Source organism: Leptopilina boulardi, unplaced genomic scaffold, assembly GCF_019393585.1.
Source record: "Leptopilina boulardi isolate dan_hultmark-lab unplaced genomic scaffold, ZJU_Lbou_2.1 LbouV2_216, whole genome shotgun sequence".
In the NCBI taxonomy this organism is placed as follows: Eukaryota; Metazoa; Arthropoda; class Insecta; order Hymenoptera; family Figitidae; genus Leptopilina; species Leptopilina boulardi.
The window spans coordinates 3,071,616-3,095,038 of NW_026137770.1; the positions used below are offsets into that span (position 1 = coordinate 3,071,616).

The window sequence follows — 23,423 nt, forward strand, 5'->3', positions numbered from 1 at the left end:
TGAAAAAAAAAGTTTTAATGAAATTCTTTTTATTATAGAAAATAGAGAACATCAGAGATAAAATTAACATTAATAAGTGAAGATAATTTTAAACAAAGCAATTGAGAAATTACATATAAATCAGATAAATATTGCAATATTCATATACATTTCAAAGTACGATGAATATTTTAATAAAACATTTTCATTTTTCGCCTTTTTCAAATTGAAATTATTTTTCAAATTAGGATACCCCTTTTTTTATTTCTTACGAACACTAATAAGTCCTATTTTATTTTTTTTTAAATTAAAAATAGTAATCTGAAACAAAAAATTTCTAAATTAATTTGCAAATTTATTTATTTATTAAATTAAAAATATTTAAAACTATTTTTAAAGAAAAATAAAGATAAATCAAATAAAATTTAATTACCTTTTGTTTTTTGTTTTTTATTAATAAATTGAAACTATTCTACAAGTTTCGTTGCTCTTCTCTCTTTTTATTCTGGAATACAACTTTTATAAATGGTGATGAAATTATTTTTGTAAACCAATGGATAAGAATTTCCATAAAATCGAAGTGGTCGCAAACTTTTATAGGGATTATTTATAAATAAATGATAATTTATTTCTTCACCCATGACTTTTTTCATCATATCATGATCCAATAGAGCATCTTCTTTATAATAAGAGGTAAAAATAAAAGGACTTTGAAAATTTTTCAAAACTAAAAGTGACTCTTTCCATTCACTGTAAACACTTAAACCAGGATTATAAGCAATAACAAAATTTGGCTCTTGAAAATTATTCGAATTCTCATAATAGTGTTTATAAAGGCTTGATGAAAATTGAAAATGTAATTGATGTCCATATGAAGCATATGTGATTGATGTCTCCTCAACAATATTATTTTCATCAAATAATTCCTCTGAATAATTCTCATTTAATGAAGCATTTGAATTATTTGTATGAATTGTCAATTCTTTTCCAACAAAAACAATTGTTAATTTTTTCAAATCGGGAAACCATTGCAAAAGAAATTCCCATTGATTTAAATTTTTTATTTCCTCACCTGTTGAGCCAATAACATGAATTATCGTCTCTTCGTGAGGAATAATTTCCAACATTTTAATGGCATAAATTAAAGAAAGTGGTTTTGTCAAATATTCCGAGACAAAAGCTCTTAAATCAGAAATATTATCCTCTAATTTAAAGTCTGACGATATTTGATGATGATCGGGATGTTCGAGTGTTTCAAATAGACGATAAAAATCAATTTGTGTTTCGAGAAATTCATATATTGAATTTGGATAAACAAATTTCTCCTTCTGAAGACTAGTGGATTGAATGATAATTGCCAATAAATCGACATCATCAAATGCAAGATTGTAAGCTTCCAAAATAAATGATTGAAGATAATCAGAACAAAATTCCGCGTGTCGTGTTGTTGCTTCAATATCATTGTGATGATTTATACAAAAATTTGCTAAACAATCGTGACATTTTATCATTTTTTCTGGATTGACCTCTGTACATGCCTCGCAATGTGGTAAAAATTTCAACATCTCCTCTTCGGCTTTATAAAGTCCTCTTGATTCAATTAATCTCTCTGACATTTCATCGATGAAACTCATTAAAATAAGAGGTCTCTGTGTTGGTGAATTAACAATATTCATCAGTTCATAGAAATAATTCACTTTAGTCGGTGACATCGACAAGACATCTAATAAAATACGATCAAAATCTTGATGAACATTTTTATGTTTTAACATATGATTTTCCGAACAATAAGAAACTATTTTACACGATTCACAAGTAACCCACAATTTTAAATCAGTTTGCTCGTGTTGCTTAAAACAATAGCCACATACGTTTGGATAAAAACAATCTTGAATAATATATTTTAATAATTCGGATTTTATTTCCGGTCCCCACAGTCCGAGAATTAAATGGATATCCTTAAGTCTATTCATTGCAGTGGATATTAATCTGAAATCAAATTTATTTTCTCTTGGAATTTTCACTTTTTTAAAAAAAGCTTTTAGTATTAAAAAAAAATGTTAACTTTTTTTTTAACAATTGACGATTAAATCAAATTAACTAACAAAACGTAGTAATAATTGAAAGTAAAATTTTCATATAAAATTGAAAAATTATTAGATTATTACCTGTTTGTACGCGATAGAAAAGATACAATGGAGAATTAAACGTTTATAATGACAAATTTCTAAACTGTGTTTACATTTAGAGTTAGCAGTAGAAAAATAATGATACTTTATTCTAGTAAAGGTGGGAAAAATAATCTCGAGAATATATTGGAAAAATAAATAAAAGAATCTATCAAAATTCAATTGACATGAAATTTGCAATTTAAAAAATTTTTAATAAATAAAACAATAAAATAAAAATAAAGCAAAATGCAAATTAAATGTTCAAATATAAATGCAAAATAATTAAATAGCAAATATATTAAAATTAATAAAATATGAATAATAAAACACAAATTTCTCAAATATTATCAAAAGGCAATTTATCAATAATTTTTAGAAAATACTTTTCCTTTAAATTTTATACAAATCAAAATAAAAATCATTATTAATAATTGAATCTAAAGAAATTTAAACATAAAAAAAATATAAATATGAAAATTTGTTGAACAATGAAAATAAATGACTAAAAGCCTTGCAAACAAATATTTATCATTTTTGTTTAAAAAATAATTATTATTTATACCTCTTTAATTTTATTTTCAATTCTCTGGAAATTTGTCCAAAGTTTTTTCATTTCTTGTTGACAATCAATTTTAAATTCTTGTATAACACGTTCTAGCATTTTCTTTTTTTCCAAAAGGATTTCAGCTTTCTTTTTTAGATTCAAATTTTCTTCAATTAATTTATCATAATCAACATTTTGAATTGAAAACCCCTCATTGATTGGAACTGAAATATCTTTAACTTTTTCTTGATTCACTTCTTTCAGATAAATTATATATTTATTGCTTACAGCAACACCATTTAATTCATTAATTTGTCTAATATATCTTGAGCTTGAAAACGGATTTCGTTCAAGAAATAAGCCATTAATTTTAAATAATTCTCTTAACATTTCCAAATTTGTACAACCATCCATTAAACATAGTGCCGTTATAATAAAGGGACAATTTATTTTTTTTAAATTAAAAAAAAGATGACCAATATTTTTTAAAAAACTTTTATCAAAATTTAAACCAACTACAATAGCCGGTTTAATAAACTGATCAGTTTTTAAATAATCTTTATAATTTAATTCACAAAATTCCAAAACTATTGATTTTTCATTTTGTTTACATATTTCGCAAATTTCTAATGGGAAATTTGCAATTTTTATTCCAGAAATGAAAAATACAATTTTCAAATTGATAATATGTGACAGCCAATGTATAATTAATTCCCAATAGTGATGTTTACTGATGTCTTCTAAATTTTCAACAATAAAATGAATATGAATCTCGGAATTTTCAATTGGTAAATTTAACTTTTTCAATATGTAACATAATGTCATTGAATTTGTCAAATAATCAGAATAAAATAAATTTTGAAAGAACAATGTTTTAAGATCAAAAATCTTAAATGTACAATGCAAATCCATAAATTCTGTCATTGATTTTGGAAAGTTTTCAACATTTCCATTGAATATATTAACAGCAAAATCTTCTCTTAATGTTTTATTTAGTTTTATCAAAATTTGATAAGCATCCATTAAACAACAATTTGTATACATTGTACAAACTTTAATATGTTCAGAATCATTTTTGTGTTCATTGCAAAAATTTGCATGCGGACAATTAGGACAACTTGTCAAAGCAATGGGATCAGTTATTCCACAAGTTTCACAATGTTTTGGAAATAAAATCATTTGTATCTCAAATGGATTTAAATCATGTTTAAATTTATCGATAACAAATTGAAGAACATAATTTTTTTTTTCTTTCAATGTTATGATTCCATTATCAGAAGTATTACTTTTAAGGGGAGAAACTGCGTCAAATATATTTGAAGTTTTACTCATTTTCAATTGATTAGATATTATTTTACAGATTTCTTTATGTTTTGACCAATTTTGTGTTTGATGTTCTTTGCCACAATATGAAATCATTTTACAACCGGAACAAATCTTCAAACGTGTTTCTCGATCATGTTTAAGGCACACAGGGCAAATGTTCGCGTAAAAATTAAATTCGGAAAAATGGGCTTGCATTATTTCTAAAGTTTCTGGGCCCATAGTGAGAAAAATATTTCGAATATCTTCACTGTTATACATTTTTAATTATTGGAAAGAACGAAATTAAAATCAAACTTGGAGAAGAAATGACAACAATGAATAGAATATATACTTGTTAATGAAGATAGTAACATGCAGAATTGCCAACTAACCTATCAATCATAAGTTCGGTACCAACATGAAAAATTTCAACTTATTTCTCTTATTTAAAAAAGGAAATTTTCGAAATACATTTTTTACATTCTCTTTATCGAATCATGTTGCTAATAATTAAATTAAAAATAATTATAATTCCTTAAAATAATAAATAAGAAAAATTTATGTTATTTAAGGATTTTCAAAGTATGCGAAATATATTTAAATGGTAAATTAAATATTTTAATAATCTCATTATACATTTTTTTCAACATACAAACGAAAAGTTTATAGAATTTTATATTTTTTCTAGTTTCACTTTAAATTATGTTAAAGAATTGTAATTTATAAAAATGAAAATAAATTATTACTCAAAATTATAAAAATAATATCAATTGTACCTTTTATATTCAATGTTTCTAAAATTCATTGAAATTTTTTCAATTTCTTCACGACAATTGTTTTTGAATTTTTGTGGTAATTTTCTAAATGTTTTCTTCATTATTTCCAAAATGATGTCAGCTTTCTTTTTGTTAAATAAATTCTTATCAATTAGATTATCATTATCATTATCATCTGAATTAACAATTTGAAATGAAAATTGAGGTTTAAATGAAATTGAATAATCTTCAATAATTTGTTTTTCATCCATTTTCTCATAAATTATAAACATATTGGTGGCAGAAACTCCATTTAAATAATCAGCAAGTCTATAATATTTTGAACTTGAAAAAGGATTTCTCTCAAGACATAAATCGTTTACTTGAATAAATTGTCTTAATATTTTCAAATTTTCAAAACCATCTGTTTCACATACAGCTGTCATAAGAAATGGACATTTCAAATTTTTTAAAATTGGAACAACATCAGCGATATCGTGTAAAAATTTCTCATCAAATTCAAATCCAATGACAATATTCGGTTTAATAAATTGATCAGTTTTTATATAATCACGATATTTTAATCCACAAAATTCTAAAATTAATTTTTTCTTATTTTCAACGCATAATTGACAAATTGGTAAAAATAATTCTGGTACATTTATTTCATGAACGAAACATACAATTTTCAAACACAAAACGTGTGGCAGCCAATGTAAAATTAATTCCAAAAATAGATGTTTTATTTCAACCAAATGTTTAATAATCAAATGAATCTCAATTTTTGAATTAAATGGACATTTCAATTTTCTCAATGCATAACTTATTGTCATTGAATATGTCAAATATTCTGAATAAATATTTTTCAAAATCAAATTTCCTTTGAAATTATCATAAATTGTTAATGAACAATGAGAATTAATGAATTCCTCCAATGATTTTGGAAAATTATCAACATTTCCATTGAATAATTTAAATTTTGGATATTCAAATTTTCCGATAAATATATTCATTATAACAAAAGCATTTGTTAAACAACAAAGTGTATAGAGATGACAATTTTTTTGATGCTTAGAATCTTTTTTATGATCAATACAAAAATTTGCATGTGGACAATTTGGACAACTTGTCAAGGCAATAGGATCAGTTGTTTCACAAGTTTCACAATGCTTTGGAAATAAAATCATTTCTATCTCAGATGCACACATCACTCGTTTAATTTTATTTGCCACAAATTCTAAAACACAATTTTTTTTTTCCATCAATGATTTATTGTATCCATTGTCATTATCCAATGAACTACTATTACTGTTAATTTCCTCCATGAGATTAGCAGCGTCAAAAATATTGGAAGTTTTACTAATTTTCAATTGATTAGAAATAATTTTACAAAATTCTTTGTGTCTCGGCCAATCTTGTATTTGATGTTCTTTGCCACAATATGAAATCATTTTACAACCGGAACAAATTTTCAAACGTGTTTCACGATTATGATTAAAGCACACAGGACAAAGATTCGCGTAAAAATGCATTTGAGAAAATAACACTTTGGAACATTCTTCGACTTCTTCTCCCAAAGAGAGGAAAATATTTCTGAAGTCTTCACTTTTATACATTTTTTTTAATTATGCAAAAAAAACAGAATTTGTCGCAATATACATAATGCGGTTTGAAGAAATAAAATCAAAATAGAATGAAGATAGATGATTATTGTTTTAGCAGGCAAACCAACTGTTAAATCAGTGTGACCAACATTTAAATTTTTCATTTTTTTAAATTGAGTGAAGTTTACGAAATAATTTATGGATAATTAAAATTTTCGAGATAATTAAATTTAGAAAATAATTTGAAGAGAAATTGATACGGTTCTTCAAAAAAAAAAACAATAAAAATATTCCATTTATTTTAAAAATACATTTTTTTTTATTATTTACAACAAAATTGAAAGAATATTTTATTCCCTAAAATAAATTTAAGTAAGCAGTTTTTAGTAATACAATTTTTCCAAAATACTCTTTATTTTTTGCAAATTACATAAAATAATGATTACATTCAATTTTTGAAAAAAAAACATTTTTTTGTTCGAATGGAAACAAATTTTAAAAAAAAAAAAAAATATCTTTCACATTTGAAAGAAAAATAATAAGATTTATAACAAAAGAAAGTTATATACTTAAAAAAAAAAATTTTTTTACTTTTATAAAGTATCGAAAAATTTATAACGCAGTTTTTGTGAAAATCACAATTTAAATCAACTTATAAAATATTGTAATGATAACAAAAATCATTCTTTTTTTTTTGATGATACTAATAAGAAATTCTTTAAAATGAAAAATGTCGATTTTAATAAAAAAAAAAATAATTTAATGTCATTTTAATCTTTTTTTTCAATCAATTGGATTTTTAATTTCAATTTTTTTATTAAAATTTTGAAGATCTGAATTATTAACTATTTTTTCCTGATTTTCCACAGGAAGGAGACAATTAACATCTACGTCGATGAAAATCATTAAGAATTGATTTTCATAAAATACTCTCTCGCCAATTACACTTCTTTTTGGTCTTAAACTTGCAAAGGGATTTTTTACTATTGTTGCACTGGCATTGAATTTTCTTTGCATTAAGCCTTGATCGTCCTTTGCATCACGTTCCGAAAATGCCGTTACAATGAATGGACATTTTAATTTCAAAGCTTTTAATATTGAATCTTCCCAGGAATCATAAGCTATTATTCCAAGATTAAAACCAATTAAAATGTCAGGTTTCACAAAATTTTCACTCTCACAATAATTTTTATATAAAATATTCTGAGTTTGTAATTCCAATGATTTGCCTTTGGAAAAACAATTTGCACAAAGATCCAATACTTTTCCTATAACAAACAATATAAAATAAAAGAAAGTTTTACTTTGTAAAAAGTAAAAGAAAAAAAAAATGTAAACTTACCGTCGGAAAATGGACCATCATTCGTAAGTTCAGGTCCAACAAGAATAACTTTAATTTTCATTATTTGTTGAGGTAACCAATGAAATAAAATTTCCCACTCGATAAATGATTTTTCTTCACGATTACTCGCGCCCAATACATGAATTATAAATTCATTTGATTGCAATTTATTGACAATTTCAATTTCCCTCATAGCATAAATTAGTGTCAATGGTCTTGTAAAATGTTGTGAAACATATACTTTTACATCCATCGATGGAAAATAAAATTTCGATTTTTCTTGTGATTTAAAATAAATATCCATATAATCCTGCATGGAATTTGGTAAACAATTTTCAATTTCCGTATTATCACGTGGCGTGAATTCCATCATTCTTGGAATTGGCATTTCACGAAAAACTATAGAATAATAATCTTGAAGATAACACATTGTATAGAGAGAGCAAAATTCTTTATGTTCGTCATTATTTTGATGATTTTGACAGAAATTTGCATGTGGACATTGAGAACAAGCTATTAATTGTAAATTATTATCGTTCTCGTGACAAATATCACAAAATTTTTGATATTCAATCATTTCATTTTCGTATGGTTCTAATTTTTTCTTCATATTATTTTCCAATGAAAGTATCAAATTCATTTTGGTTTCAATATTTTTTTCATCAGAAACACGTTTCAAGGTTGTAACATGTTTACAAAATTCTTTATGCAAGGGCCAATGTAATCTTTGATGATCTTGACTGCAATAGTAAATCATTTTGCAATTACCACATTTTTTAAGAGGCACTTCATTGTCATGACAATTGCACACATGACAAATGTTTGGATAAAAATAATGTTGGGAAAATTCAGTTTGCAATTTATCACGTGTTGTTAAATCATATGTTTTGAATAGAAAATTAATTCCCGGACACCAGTTCATGATTTTTATTTTTATTCGTAATGATAAATATTTTTAGTCTTAATTTATGTTTTTATTATGTGTGATAAAGAAAAGTTTTACGTTTGAAGATTTGTTGATTTGTTTACTTATATAATTCTCCTTGAAATCAACAGAGGGACAATCTTTTACCGGTAATTCAGGGCTACCAACTTTATTTTCAATAAACGAAATTTTTATTTTCTGCATTACTTATTAATATTTTGAAATTAAACTATAAATAAAAAAAGAGTATTAATTTATTTCAAATATTTAATATAAATAAACATTTTATTTTATTTTAATTTAAGTGTTTGAAATTTTTGAATTTAGTACCAAAATCTACAGCTGAAGATTGGCAACACTGAATTTGTTCAGTCAGCTGTTTTGCACGTGTTTTATTCAGTATAGTCACGCGTTTTGTTATCTGTTGCACAAGGTAAAATACATACACTCAAATAATTTTATTTTATTTATTTAATTTTTTGTAAATTGTTATTCTTTTTTAATAAATAGGGTCTTGATCTTTTTTTTCAGTTTTTAACGAAAAGAGAAAATGTTTAATTTCAATCTTAATGAGTTTATGAATCAAGCCCAAGCCGAAGCTTTCAGTGGTGATAAGGATAGTTTCTTTAAATGTTTTTATCCAAATAAATGTCACGTTTGCCATCGACTCGACAATAAAGAAAATCCATTAAAAAGATGTTCAAGTTGTCAACTAATGACCTACTGTGGAAGAGAACATCAAGTGAAAGATTGGAAAATGCATAAAGATTTTTGTAAAATTCTCAAAGAATATAATGGACCAGAAATGTTTAACAGTTTAAAGGAATTACAAGATCCAGTGAATGCTTCAAATGATATGAAATTTCGATTATTAAGGCAACGGGTTATGCAAAAAAAATTGATATTTGGACAATTAGTTAATAAATTAAATCGACCGCCATTTCTCTATGAAATGGAAATGATTTTGTATCCAAGAATATGTTCAGTTTGTTATGAAAATAATCAATCTTTATTGACAAGTTGTTTTAATTGTCCACAAGTTAGTTTTTGCAAAAAACACAAAAATGATTCGTCACATTTAAAAATTTGTCATCTCTTTAAACGTGCTTGTGAAATGAATGTATCGGATCCACATCTTTCTGTTTTTTTTCAAATGGAAGTTAAACAATTTAAAACAGTGACATTGTATTCACAAAAATCTGGCACATGTCTTCCAAATTCTATGGAGGATTTTTTGTCAAACAATTCGTGTATTAAAGTAAAACGAAATTCCAAACAAGAAACGATAATACCAAATAATATTTGGGAAATTTATTTGTCCGATGCACTTTGTCCACCGTTAACAATATTGTATGCTTTGGAAAAATTAAAATTTTCAATTTCAACAAATTTAACAATTCACGTTATTGGTGCAACAAATGATGAAATTGAAAAACCAATTTGGGAATTAATACTTCATTGGTTGCCGGAAGTGATTAATTTAAATATAACTTTTATTGGACCTCAAATTGAAGGACGTTCTAATAAAATTCGAAAAGATATTTTATGTGAATCTTGTATTAAAAAAGGTGTTCATATGGATTTTGAATTTAGTACAGAGTTTTATCAGAATTTTATGAAATCGTCATCTTTTGTGAAACCTAATTTTATTGTTGCCTACAATGCCGGACTTCATGCTTATCCAACTTGGTATCAAGCGATAAAATTAGTTGTGGGTTTACATTGTCCGTTTATACAGACATCATTTACGGAAATAGAAGCTGATCAAGATCATAAAATGATAAAGAGTATTGTACCTGGAGTGAAGCATTTTTATTTTGGACTTAATCCATTTGCAAGCTATCAATGCGAAAGGAACAGTGACGATGAACAAATATTTGCACGCAGCGAAATTCTGACAATTTACGATTATAAATAAAAACAATTGTAAGTGAATTTTATTTTTCATTACATTTTTTTTAATGAATTATTTGATATAAAATAATTAAAATTTAATTTTTGAAAGTGGGTCTCCTTTTTTTTTCATTAAAACTACATAAAATATATACAAAAAATAAATATTAAATATCTTTCTCATTGAAATTTTGTTGTAAAATTTATTTAATTTATAAAAGTTTATATGTTGCAGGTTCTGACAGTGAAAGCTCAATGATTTTTAAATAAGGAAACTTTTTTTCTCAGGATTAACAAAAAATTACAAAAAGCAAAGTTATCCTGAAATTCAGTGATAAAGCTAAGTGCCTTTAATTATTATTAAAGTATTATGATAGAGATCCTATTTATGAAATGAGAGAATATTGAAAATATTTTCCATATTGTACTATAAACTTTTTCAATATCATCATCAGTTTCATAATTGACAAATAAGATCTGTTGTGCACAAATGTTTTATTTTTGTATTGTTTTATAAATTAATGTTCAATTTAAAAAAAAGCATCTGTTTAATTTGTTTTTTAATTTTGTAATACTACTAATTATTTAGTTATTTTATAAATAAATTCGTTGCATGGAAATTGTTATATTATTTTTTTTTTTTAGTTCATTTACCAAATCGTAATTTATTTAAAATTCGTTTATAAAAATTTACTTGAATTTAAATAATAATAATAATAATAATAATAAAAGTAAAAAATTGCAACACTCAGTTATTTAAAAATGTTTTTAAAGGTAAAAAAAATTTTTTAATTCATAATTTTATTTTATAAATAAATTTAAAAAAGAAAAAGATTGAATAAGAAAAGAAAATGGATAACTTCAAAGTTTCAGTGAAATTTTCAAGGACGTACATATTTTCCTAACAAATATTTTTGTTTTGAAAATTTTAGGAAATGAATAATAACACTGCAAATTAATTAGCTATTCAGATCTATAACATTTTTTTTCCATTTACACTAAAGAAGTGTACGTTTTTGATACATTCACAAAATGATAGTCTTATGTACAATTAAAATGATATTTACACTTCAAACAGGTTTCGACAAAAATTAAAAAAAAATAATCTACTTAAAATATCTACTTTTGTACAATATTCAGTCATATTTAAAATTATTGAAATCCAGTTACCAAATTCGGGTATTATTAAATCCTATGTACAATTTATAAAATAATTAATGTGATTTTCATTTAGTTTCGAAAGTCTGAAAAGGAAAATAAAAAAATTTGTATTAAAATTAAAATCTAATAATTTAAATAAATATGCAATATTTTTTAATTACCTCGTAAAATCTGTCTTCCAGATTGAAAAATTTATTATTAAGTTCTTGCACCTCTCCAAGAAAATTTAATAGTTGATCGTTGCGATATTTTAATTTATGAATTTCCGAAGTGAAAATTTCAAATTTTTGCTCCAATTGTGAATTTTTTATTTTCAATTCGGCAATCAATTCTGCTTTTGTTTTATTGTCATTGGCGGTTTTATTCTCATCAAAAACATCATCACTCGTCAATATATCAGCAATTTTCGGTGAATCATCACCATAAATACTAATATAATGACTAGGATAAACAACACTTCGACTACTTCTTTGGGGTCTTAAACTACCAAAAGGATTGATGATAATTTGTGAAAATTTATTTGGATCCTCGACACAATCCTGAAGACCCGCTAATAAATCGGCTTGTGTCATTCCTGTCAAAACAATAGGCGTATTCATGTATGTTATTATACTCGATGATTCCATCCATGTTCTAAAAGTCATATAACCAACATCAAATGCAACAATAATATCGGGAACTTTTAAAGTTTCATTATAATAATCTTTATATAAAACATAGTGAGCTTCAACTTTTAATGTTCTTTTAATTCCTTTACAAAGATCGCATAATTTCGTTGGCACATGTCTCGGTAATCCTTGACAACCGATAAGAACAATTTTTATTGATTTTAATTTTGGAAACCAATGAAATAAAATTTCCCATTCATTTTGATTCATTTCGTCCATTCGTTTTTTACAAATCACATGAATTTGAAGTTGTGTGCATCGCGTGAGATTTAATCTTTGTATTGCATAAATTACAGTAACAACTCTATAAAAAATTGACGAAAGATGCATTTGTACTTCAACAGCATCGAAATATAAATCCTTGTGATATGGTTTCACATAATCGACGAGAAACATTCCCATATTTGTTGATAGTGGAGTGTATTTAGTGTTGCGTGGAAAAACACTAATAAAATCATCAAAAGGTATTGTCTTGAATAACAATGAAAAATGATCCAAATAAAAACAAAATGTAAAAAATCGACATTCCCTCTGATGATCAAGATCGTCTAAATGTTTTACACAAAAATTAGCGTGAGGACAATTTTTACATGATTTCACCAATTTTGGATTACTTTCGTTACAAATGAGACAAACACGTGGAAATAGAAACGATTGTTTCTCACAATTTTTCAATGGTCTATTCAATTGTATTTCTGCCAGATCGATTAAATAATTTTTAAATGATGCATCAATCATTGGCATATTTTGAAAAATGTCTTGTTTATCCAAATTAGTTTTAATAAATTTTAATGCATTACAAAAATCCTTATGTTCCTCACGATGAGATAATTGATGATCTCGCGAACAATAAAAAATACAGTCACAATTTGAGCATCTTTTTACAATTTTCTCTTTACTCAATTGAATACAAAATTGACAGACATTTGCGTAAAAGAAATTATTGCAAAATTCCTTGTGTACCATTTCATTTGTCACTGATTCCTCCGACAAACCCAAGGATGTTCGCATATCACCGAGAGACAACATTTTTGCGAATATATAAAAAAAGAGAGAAAATTTGATGTTACTTGAAATCACGCAAATATACAACTGATAGAAATGAAATTTCTTTAATTAACTAAAATACAAAACTTTCTTATTCATAGTTGAGAGAATTATTATTCATCTGACCTCCAAAATCAATTGTATTTATATTGTATCAATAACTATTATTCGGAAATACATTATCAAATTGAAATTCAATATACACAGTTCCAATATTGAAAAGTATAAACAAACTTTTAAAATTTCTAATGAAAAATATAATTAGTCGCATATTATTTATATTTATTCGATACTTAGTTTAAAGAAAAAAACATTTTTTTTTATTGAATATTAAAATAAAAACATGAAAATTTATGTTAATAAAAAAATATAACATTACATTTTTATGAATCATTGAAAAAAAAGAAAAACTTTTTTTTTAGTAAATTCGCGAACAAAAAAAAATACAAAATCTAAATATTAATGAAATGAAAATCTTTTTAAATTTAAAAATATATTTTATTTAAATTTGAAAATATTTATGCACATTTATACATGCAAAATTATTTAACACTTACATATTTTCTTTGACACGTGTTTAAAATTTGCATCTTTTTTTTTTATAAATATTACGTAATATTTAAATTTTTTTGTAATTTTCAAACTTGTATTATTTAAATTAAATAATATTTAAAAATAAAATGTTTGCGTTTTAAACGCTATCAATTTTTTTTTAACTTCTAATAACAATAAGGCTCTATAGAAATGACAAAAAAACAGAACAATAAAAATTACCAATATGATAATTATCGTATGATAAAAAAATTCTAGACATTGTTTCTCCTCCTTTTTCTCAAGTTTTTTGAATTGGAAATGCCTCAAAATATTTTTGACTGAAACAAAAAAAAAAGAATTTCATAAAATATAAATTCCAAAGAAGCATATTTAAGAGTATATTAAGAGTAGTCGCCACCCTTATTTTGAATCCTTTAAATTTTAATTATCGCAGGAAGTTATATTTTTTTCTTGCATTATTTGATTCCTAAAAACATACAAGATTGTCAGAAAAATAAAATTTTAATTTTTGACCATTTTAAAAATTAAAGTCTTAAAAAAAATCAATATTTTAAAAAATCTATTTTCTTTTCAATTTTAAATATTCTTTTTCAGCATCCAAATGATGTAAGAAAAAAAGAATATAACTTTCTGCCATCATTAAAATTTAAAAAACTCAAAATAAAGGTGATGACTCCTCTTAAATCAAATTATTTTTTGTTTCCATTTTTTATTAATTTTCAAGTTTTTTTTAGTTAATTTCTTCTAGTATTATTTTATTTGTAAATTCAAACTTAAAAAAAAATTTAATTTATTAGATGAAAAAAAAAACTTACGTACAGCGAGGTTTGTATTTTTTTCGACAACATTTTTCAAATCAACATTCTCATTATTGAAAAGTAATCCAGTTAAATTTGTTTTTATGGCTTTTTGTCCCAATTTTGTGTATATCATTATTCCGGTATTACGAAAAAATACATTTGTATTGACAACATCACGATAAGGCCTTAAACTTGCAAATGGATTTTTTCCCCTAAATGTGTAACGCGCCACATGACCAAAGATTTGAAGCATTATCTCATGATCGGAATCAATTTCTATTTTACTGTATGTTGTTAAAATAAATGGACAATTTACTTTTGCCAACAATTGCAATGATTCAATCCACGTGTTATACATTTTGAGACTTGCATTAAAAGCAACAATGACATTTGGTTTTGTGAAACTATCACTCATCCAATAATCATTATAAAGTAATCCATGTGATTCGACAAATAATTTTCGCGAATTTCCAACACAAATTTTACAAAGTTGAATTTGATTATTCACATTCGAGCATTCTGGACCAATTAGAACAATTTTCAATGAAATTAAATTTGGTAACCAATGAAATAAAACTTCCCACGATGATTGACTCACTTCCTCATAATTATTCGCACCAATCACGTGAATTGTCATTATTTGTTCATTGGGATGACGAATTTTTTCTAAAGCATAAATAACAGTCAATGGTCTTGTTAAATGTTCAGACATATAATTTTGTATCTCATTTCGTTTAAAATCATTTAAAATTGATTTTTTGCATTTGCAATGGTAATCGAGAAAATCTTGCATATCGTGTGGAAGATGAACTTTTTTTCTATTATACGGAACACTTTTAATGACACCTAAAAATTAAATTATAATTATCGTAGATCGAAGAAATGTTTTAAAATTAAAAAAAAAATTACCTGGAACAGGCGCAGCTTTAAAAGTTATTCCCATTGCATTTAATAATAATCCTTGGGAAAATAATTGACAATTTTCAAAATGTGTCTCATCATTTAAATGTTTTTTACAAAAACTGGCGTGTGGACATTTATAACAAAACATTAATTGTTTTACATCACTCTCATAACAAACAGCACAAAGTTTTGGAAAGAAAATCAATGATTTCTCATAGGGTATAAGTTTTCGTTTTAGCTCATTTTCAAAGAAATCAACAAGACAATTTTTCCAATCAAGTCGTATTTGTTGTTCGCTGGTTTTCATTTTTTCAAAAAGATTTGATCCTCCAATTTTTTTCAATAATTTCGTTGCAACATGACAAAATTCTTTATGAATTGACCAATGTTCTTTTTGATGTTCTTTACCACAATAAAACACCATTTTACATCTTGTACATCGTTTTAATCGTATATCTCTCTCATGAGAGAAACAAACTTGACAAATGTTTGCATACGAAAAAAAGAACGAAAATGCATATTTTTCAACGCACGTGGCTGTCGATGAGTCTTTTATTTTCAACACTCTACAAAGATCTTCCTGTTTGTACATATTTTTTTTTTTTAACAAAAATCTCTTTTCAATTGCAAATGAAAATTTGTTTTTTTATTTAAAATTTCATAATTATGTCAGAGTAAAAAAGATATTAAATAATAAAATCACAATTGATCACAATCAACTAGGGTTGACAATTAAAGTTTTTGTATACAAAAGGTTTACCAACATTAAAAACTCAAAAATTTTCATTTTTAAGTGGGAGATTTAAATATTTTTTGCAATTGTTTGCAAATGGACTTTCGGGAAGCTTCATGAAATATTTTCTATTTAATTTAGAGTAATTTAAGTTTCTTTGTTTAAGTATTTCTATAATGAAAGATTAATTATAATTATTGTAAAACAAATAATAAAAAATAAAAAAAATTATACCAACACAATTGTCGTCTGCTGCTATGTAACCAATAGGAAAGAAGTATAATAATCACGTGTCAATGTCAGGCAACAGGCGTTTGTTTACATTGTTTAATTCTTGTGTTCTATTCTTTAATAATAATAAATTAAAAATATAAATCGACAATAAATTAACTATCATTATTTATAAGGTAAATGAAATTAAAATTATGTTTAAAAAAATATATTTTTAATATCTATTAATAGTATTCAATTCCTAACCTATAAATTCGTATGTTTATTATTTAAAAAATTAATATAAATACAGTTTCAGTTTATTTTATTTCAAACTTTATTTTAAAAATTTAATATAATTTTAATGTGCTTTAAATACCTACGTATGATTTTAAAAAAAGTATAAAATTGCGACCTATTCTATTTATAAAAAATTAATATAAAATAAATCATTTGTAATAATTATGTCATTTTTTTTTTATTTTTAAGCAATAAAATTTTGCAACCATAAAAATGTCACGACCTCGCAAGAAGGAAGAGAAAATGTTACAATTACAACCACGTATAACAGAATATTTTAATCAAAGAAAAAGAAAACGATCACTAGATGATTTAAAGGACAATGAAAAATCGATTAAAAATCCAAGAAAAGTTGTAGCATTGACTAAAAATGTCAATCCAAGAAAAGAAAATAATGCAACTTTGAATGCTTCAAATTTATTAATTTCAGTTTTAAAAAAGGAAACAAAATCAAAATATACTAATGTTAAAGTAATAAAAGATTCGTCAACATTTAACACACAAAGAACGATATCAACAACTGTAGAAAAAATTGATTCGCCTACTAAAAAAGAAGTAAAAGAAAAACCACTAATTAAGGAAAAATTAATTTTAGAAAAAAAACCAAATGAAACATCTAGTGATGATGTTAAAACAACAAAAATTGATTCACAACAAACAAAGAATATTAAAATTTCAAAATTAGAAACGAATATTCAAACTCTTATTCCTAAAAGGTAATATCAATTATAATTTATTATTAATATTAATTATTATATAATATTTTTATAATTCAATTTAATGTCAATGGATTAATTTTTTTTTTCTAAATTCTCAGATTACAGAAAGAAGATGAAATTGGAGATATGTTAAAAACTAATTTACCGTTACCGGAGAATTATAAATTTCTTCTGAAAGTTTTTTCATGCATTGATGAGGTAAGATCTTTTTTTTTAAATTTAATTTTAAAAATATATTTTAATTTTAACATAATTTTTTTTGTAACAGGTGTCAATGATGCTTTACAAACGAGGCGTGATTATAACATTTAAGAAATTACAACCTGCTCTTAAAAATATGTCAAAAAAAACTGTTACTTTAGATGATTTAGGAAAAATCCATTCACTACTTCCCGAAGCATTTTCGTTTAAACGAAAAAGATTGCAATTTTCAGATCCAAATAAAGTAGTTTACGAAATTGTATTAGAACCGTCATTCAATAGTGAATCTAATATTCATGAAGAAAGCAAAGAGATACTTTCTGTAAGAAAGAAAAAATTCTACACAGCACTTTTAGGTATTTATCTAAAATTGATTTCAAAATAAATTTTTCAATTTATTATTAACATTTTAAATTCTAAAGAATTGATTAATGTAAAAATGTATTTAAAAATATGGCTAAATGCTTCTATTACAGAAAGAGTTAAACGTGAACATGAAATATTTTTAAAAGAAACTAGCAAATCGAGGTCAGTGATTCGAAAAGTAAAAATTAATTGTTGGCATCCTAATTTTGATTTTGAAAAATGTCAAGAAATTGAAGTTTCTGACTTGGCAGTTTTTAAAACAACTAAAATAGTTTCACCTAAACAAGTTTTGGGTAAGTTTTTTTTTTTTTAATCAATTTTCTGTTTATAATATTGTAAAGTAAATGAAATTTTTTCAAACACAGTTTCAATTTTTATATCATTATCGATATAATAAATTTTTTTAAAATTTGTACAATTAATATTAAATTTAAATTATATTCCGAATTATTTAAATAAATTATTTTATTTCAGAAAAGGTAATGAAATGCTTAAAAACTGATTCGAATTCTCAGATGCCAATAGAAGAGGCTTCAAAAAATGTTTCCAAACAAGTATGTTCAAAATTAAAATTCTTTCATTATATAAATAATGACAAATTTCTTCAAATTGAAAAATGTTTTTTAATTTTTTAAATTGTAATTTATTGTGTTACTATTATTTATTGAATTTTAACATTATTAATTTTAAAATTTTTCTTTTAAATTTTACTATTCAAATTTATTTAAAGACCGAATTAATTTTAAATTAGTCAGGCTGAATTTTTTCGGTTCTAAAAATTTATATCATGTACAAAATTTTGTTTTTTCATTATTTTTAGACAAAACGTATTTTTTTAATTGGCTAAAAAAATTTTTTTGTAAAGTTTTAACGATTTTAATTTAATTTTTCAACCAACATTGGGACATTCTTTAATATGATGAAAATTTACCATAAAAATTTGAGCTAAAAAAAGGTAGGGTAATTTAAATTTAAAGTTTTTTAGTAAAATGACCTCCATTTTGTTATTTTTCAATATTTTTTAATTTTCTTACCGGATTTTTGAAGAAGAGTGAAAGCTCTTTCAAACCTAAAAAGGAAAAAATCAAATATTGCAATTAGTCTAAAAAATATGACAATTGAAAGATTTTTTTTCTTAATTTTAGGATAAATGACTTTACCGACTTAAAAAATTAAAATTGTTATAACTTTAAAAAAAAAATTTTAGCCAAATAAAAAAATACGTGCCGTCTGAAAATTATTAAAAAACAAAATTTCGTACATGATATAAATTTTCAGAACCGAAAAAAATTCAGTCTGCCTGATTTGAAATGAATTAGTATTAAAAAATAATAAATAAATATATATATATATATCTAATAATTAATCTATTTTTAGGATGAAGAAAATCAAGATTATTATGTTAAGCTACCTGCTACAGCTAAAATGATTCGAAATATTTTTTTAAGTGAACGAAAAAATGTGTTAACCTTAAGTACATTGGTAGAAAAGATAAAATTTTCTATTACTAAAGAACTATTAATTCCTGAACTGGAAAAACATGTTCGATTATTATGTAAAATTGTGCCCAATTGGATAAGTCTATTTAAAATAGGAATATGTGATAGAGTAAAGTTGAATAAGGAAATACCTTTTGAAAAGGTTGGAAAAATATTAGAAAACTTGACGAAAAACAAATAATTAATTATATATTATTGAAATTTACTATCAAGTACTACTTGAATGTTAAATAATTATATATTCATATATGATATATAAGTTGCTTTGTTATTTAAAATAAATTTGTGTCAAATAATTAAAAAAAAAAACAAATAATTAAAATTAAATTTCATTTTTATTGTTAAAAACAATATTATACAATAAATGGTTAACAAAGTTTACATATACATTAACCAAATGTTTCTTGTATTTACATTTTTTTTTAAAAATACACGTTTTGTTTGTATAAAATAAAAAAATTTTCTTTATTTAAACTTTTCTCCTAATATTCTATATATTTGTATTTTATTCCTCATAAATCTTTGTTGTGAAGTGACTGATTTCATTTTTTTTTCTACAATATAGCTTTAAATACATTAAAATATCGTATATTTAACACAACAAAACGTCTCAAAAATGATAAAAGTTTAATAGTACAAATTTTTCTGAAATTCTAAGAATAGAATAAAAAATGTTAATGAAAACTGAAATTGTACGTCAAAAGTGAGAAACTCGAATAAATAAATATTAATAATTTTTTTTTAAAAATAAAATTCGTCAATTTACAAAAAAGAAGATTGTATTTTATTTTAATCAAATTCACCAGGAAATATGGTCATTATTTTTTCTTCAATATTTTCTAAACTCATACGAAGACATTCCATTTCTTGTAACATGGAAGTTGCTGTTTGTTTACCAGTGATTTTGAGCATTTTATATTCTTCAGCAATTTGTTCGACATTTACAAAAAGTCTTTTATTATCTTCCACTAATTGTTCGAGAGTTTTTTCACATGGTGCTGGTCCAAAAAGATATTGTGACCTATTTCCTTCAGTGGTTGAAGAACCGGCTTTATTTGCCTCCAATAATTCCATTTTTAGCAATGAATCTTCATTAACGCAATCAGAATGAGCAATTTTTATCTTCAAACTACTATCATCTGCATCATCTGATTCAATATTTTTGGAGGTGGATGCTTGTTTTTTTGATTTCTTCTTTTTCTTTCTTTTAATATCCCTTTCTTCAATTTTATTTTCAACTTTAGCTTCTTCGAGTTTATTTTCTACATTAGATTCCTGAACAGATTTTGATTTCTTCTTTTTGGATTTTTTCTTTTTAACTTGATCAGTTTTTGCTTCAACAATGTCTTCTTTATTTTCCTGAATACTCGTCGCAGATAATTGAAAAGTTAAATCGACAATTTCCGTTTGTTCATTTGGCGGAGATTCGTCAATTTTCGATGGTGTCTCGTTTGGAATTTCAGGCGCCACATAATTATTATTCGACGATGCCGGTCTTGAAACATCAGGACTTTGATTGATTTTTTTATTCTTTTTTTTCTTTTTCCTTTTTTTCTTCAATTGTTCTGAATCACAATTTTCGACATCTTGATTTGAATTTGATGTACTTGGAAATTCTTCCCTCGTGTTTGGTTCATTTGAAGATTTTTGTGTTTCATTTTCTTCTTTGTGAATATTTTCATCAGATTGATTTTTTTGCACCTGCTTCATCTTCTTATTTTTTGCCTGATCGTCTATGTCAATGTTGTGTAAAGTGTACACTGAAAAATAGTTGTTTTGTAAATTCAACAAATTATCAATTTCATTTCTATAGGGCCACGTTGATGAGAAAGGATTTTTTTGAATGTGCACATCACTTGTAAGATAATTGAAAAGATCATCCATTCTTTTTTGATAATTCAATGCCCTCGGTAGTGTATTATTTGTCACGAGAAATGGAGCAGAAATTTCTTTCATTTCCATGAGGGATTGATCCCACAATTGGCATTTGAGATCTCCTAGATCATAGCAAATAATTATATCAGGAGTTTTGAAAGATTTGCTTTTAACATAAGACGAATAGGGCATTTTATAACCAGTCATTGAAAAACACTTTTTCTTTTCGACACATCGATTGCATACGTTCACTTGTTGACTTGTTTCTTCAATTCGCTCAATCAAACTTGGACTGATTAGAATAATATTGAGAGCCTTTAGTTGCGTCAATAAATGTAGAATAGTTTCCATGGAGAGAAATTCGTATTCCTTTGACGATGCCAAACCTGTTGAATAAAGAGGATTTAGGAATATTTTAATAAAAGAATTCACACAAATTATTTCGATTATTTAAAAAATTTCTCTCCTTTTATTAATAAAATTTTAATATTGATTTTAAATAAAAATAATTTTAATAACTTAAATTGTTTTCAAAATAAAATTCAGTAATTTATTAAATTTAAATTGGTATTTTCAATTTATTTTGTATATCGCGAGACATAGCTGTTCATTAGCCTAAACTTAATAGATTTTAATTGTAAACAATGAAACTTTCAAAATAGTCTTTTGAAAACATATTTATATCTTATTACTATCTATCTGTTTTTGTTGACAAAGTTCGCAAATATATGAATTCATTTAAACCACATCGATTTATACTGTATAAAATATAAAAAAAAATAAAATAAAAATTTTTAATCAATTTTTATATAATTTATGAAATAAATAAATAAAAATAAAATATTTTACCTATAATATGAATAGTCAATGTCGACTTCACTTTAAAGTTCAATTGTTGTAAAGCATAAAGCATTGTAAGAGGTTTAGAAAAAAAATCCGAACAAACATAAATCCAATAATCAAATTTTGTCAAATCCATCCAAATAAGTGGAATTCCCGTGATGTATTCTTGTAAAAATATTGACATATTTTCGGGCATTATAAAATTTTCATCCTCTTGAAAGAGTACATAATTCATTGATGGTATTATTCGACAACTATCGTCGCAAAAAAGATAAAAATCCGAAGTATAACAAATTGCATAAAAAAAGCATATCTCATTGTGTCGTGATTTATTATTACTATGAATTGTACAAAAACTTGCTTGTGGACAAAATTGACAATTAACAAGTAAATCAGGATTTGTTTCAAAGCAAATTTCACACATCCTTGGATATAAAATCATTTGTTTTTCAAAATCATAAAGATCCCTATTCATTTGTTTTCTCAACATATTCAATAGCATTGCTTTTGCATTGAAACGTTCATCTGGATCCTTGAGTGATTTCATAAATCCAAATAAATTGTTTGTTCCATTGAATTTTAAAAACATTGCAACAACTCGACAAAATTCTTTATGCAAATACCAATGTTCTTGTTGATGTTCTTTACTGCAATACGATATCATATTGCAATTATTACATCTTTTTAATTTAATTGTTTCCGACTCGAGGCAATGACAAACGTGACACATGTTTGGATAAAAAAATCTTGATTGAAATGTTTTTCTCACATTTGTGGGCATACACAAATGATTGGGCCTATAGTCATCGGGAAACTTGGCCATTTTCCCTTTTGTAAATTAACACTTTAAAAAAAAAAAATAATAGAAACACATAGAAAATTTAAATAATTTATTATAATAATTTGATGAACACGTCAATCATACTATAACGAACAACGAAGACGAAGAGGTTGGATTTGGGTATCTTCGTGATTTTTTTCCGCAATTTCCGTATACCAACAGAATAGAAAGAAAATTTGATGAA

At 24.5% G+C, this 23,423-nt stretch overlaps 7 protein-coding genes across 10 annotated transcripts; 2 read left to right on the plus strand and 5 right to left on the minus strand.

Moving 5' to 3' along the window:
• Positions 1 to 8: 8 nt before the first annotated feature.
• LOC127279435 (uncharacterized) lies at positions 9 to 4,423 on the minus strand. 3 transcript variants are annotated; one of them, XM_051301781.1, is made up of 3 exons: positions 2,713 to 2,861; positions 413 to 1,968; positions 9 to 300 (listed from the first exon to the last, which is right to left on the minus strand). In XM_051301781.1, exon 2 carries the CDS (start codon positions 1,950 to 1,952, stop codon positions 480 to 482), a length of 1,473 nt encoding a protein of 490 aa, XP_051157738.1. In that variant the 5' UTR covers positions 1,953 to 1,968; positions 2,713 to 2,861; the 3' UTR covers positions 9 to 300; positions 413 to 479. The 3 variants fall into 3 exon arrangements, with proteins under 3 accessions (XP_051157738.1, XP_051157739.1, XP_051157737.1); XM_051301782.1 differs by lacking the exon at positions 2,713 to 2,861 and adding an exon at positions 2,148 to 2,288; XM_051301780.1 differs by lacking the exon at positions 9 to 300 and having other exon boundaries at positions 1,806 to 1,968; positions 2,713 to 4,423.
• A 244-nt stretch (positions 4,424 to 4,667) lies between these two features.
• LOC127279434 (uncharacterized) lies at positions 4,668 to 6,430 on the minus strand. Its single transcript, XM_051301779.1, has one exon. The coding sequence runs from the start codon at positions 6,368 to 6,370 to the stop codon at positions 4,766 to 4,768; it is 1,605 nt and encodes a 534-aa protein (XP_051157736.1). The 5' UTR covers positions 6,371 to 6,430; the 3' UTR covers positions 4,668 to 4,765.
• A 481-nt stretch (positions 6,431 to 6,911) lies between these two features.
• Positions 6,912 to 8,721, minus strand: LOC127279442 (uncharacterized). The gene is made up of 2 exons (XM_051301789.1): positions 7,701 to 8,721; positions 6,912 to 7,626 (listed from the first exon to the last, which is right to left on the minus strand). Exons 1-2 carry the CDS (start codon positions 8,620 to 8,622, stop codon positions 7,142 to 7,144), a joined length of 1,407 nt encoding a protein of 468 aa, XP_051157746.1. The 5' UTR covers positions 8,623 to 8,721; the 3' UTR covers positions 6,912 to 7,141.
• Positions 8,722 to 8,944: 223 nt separating this feature from the next.
• On the plus strand, positions 8,945 to 11,138 carry LOC127279444 (uncharacterized). Of its 2 annotated transcripts, none has more exons than XM_051301792.1 (3): positions 8,945 to 9,058; positions 9,157 to 10,551; positions 10,740 to 11,138. In XM_051301792.1, exon 2 carries the CDS (start codon positions 9,176 to 9,178, stop codon positions 10,541 to 10,543), a length of 1,368 nt encoding a protein of 455 aa, XP_051157749.1. In that variant the 5' UTR covers positions 8,945 to 9,058; positions 9,157 to 9,175; the 3' UTR covers positions 10,544 to 10,551; positions 10,740 to 11,138. The 2 variants fall into 2 exon arrangements, with proteins under 2 accessions (XP_051157749.1, XP_051157748.1); XM_051301791.1 differs by having other exon boundaries at positions 10,754 to 11,138.
• A 335-nt stretch (positions 11,139 to 11,473) lies between these two features.
• Positions 11,474 to 13,465, minus strand: LOC127279446 (uncharacterized). The gene is made up of 2 exons (XM_051301793.1): positions 11,841 to 13,465; positions 11,474 to 11,762 (listed from the first exon to the last, which is right to left on the minus strand). Exons 1-2 carry the CDS (start codon positions 13,374 to 13,376, stop codon positions 11,745 to 11,747), a joined length of 1,554 nt encoding a protein of 517 aa, XP_051157750.1. The 5' UTR covers positions 13,377 to 13,465; the 3' UTR covers positions 11,474 to 11,744.
• A 416-nt stretch (positions 13,466 to 13,881) lies between these two features.
• On the minus strand, positions 13,882 to 23,362 carry LOC127279517 (uncharacterized). Its single transcript, XM_051301914.1, has 5 exons — positions 22,405 to 23,362; positions 20,473 to 21,941; positions 15,659 to 16,295; positions 14,765 to 15,595; positions 13,882 to 14,266 (listed from the first exon to the last, which is right to left on the minus strand). Exons 1-5 carry the CDS (start codon positions 23,219 to 23,221, stop codon positions 14,064 to 14,066), a joined length of 3,957 nt encoding a protein of 1,318 aa, XP_051157871.1. The 5' UTR covers positions 23,222 to 23,362; the 3' UTR covers positions 13,882 to 14,063.
• LOC127279447 (DNA replication factor Cdt1-like) lies at positions 16,665 to 20,465 on the plus strand. The gene is made up of 7 exons (XM_051301794.1): positions 16,665 to 16,792; positions 17,085 to 17,611; positions 17,713 to 17,812; positions 17,883 to 18,171; positions 18,292 to 18,474; positions 18,656 to 18,735; positions 19,559 to 20,465. Exons 2-7 carry the CDS (start codon positions 17,109 to 17,111, stop codon positions 19,859 to 19,861), a joined length of 1,458 nt encoding a protein of 485 aa, XP_051157751.1. The 5' UTR covers positions 16,665 to 16,792; positions 17,085 to 17,108; the 3' UTR covers positions 19,862 to 20,465.
• Positions 23,363 to 23,423: the final 61 nt, after the last annotated feature.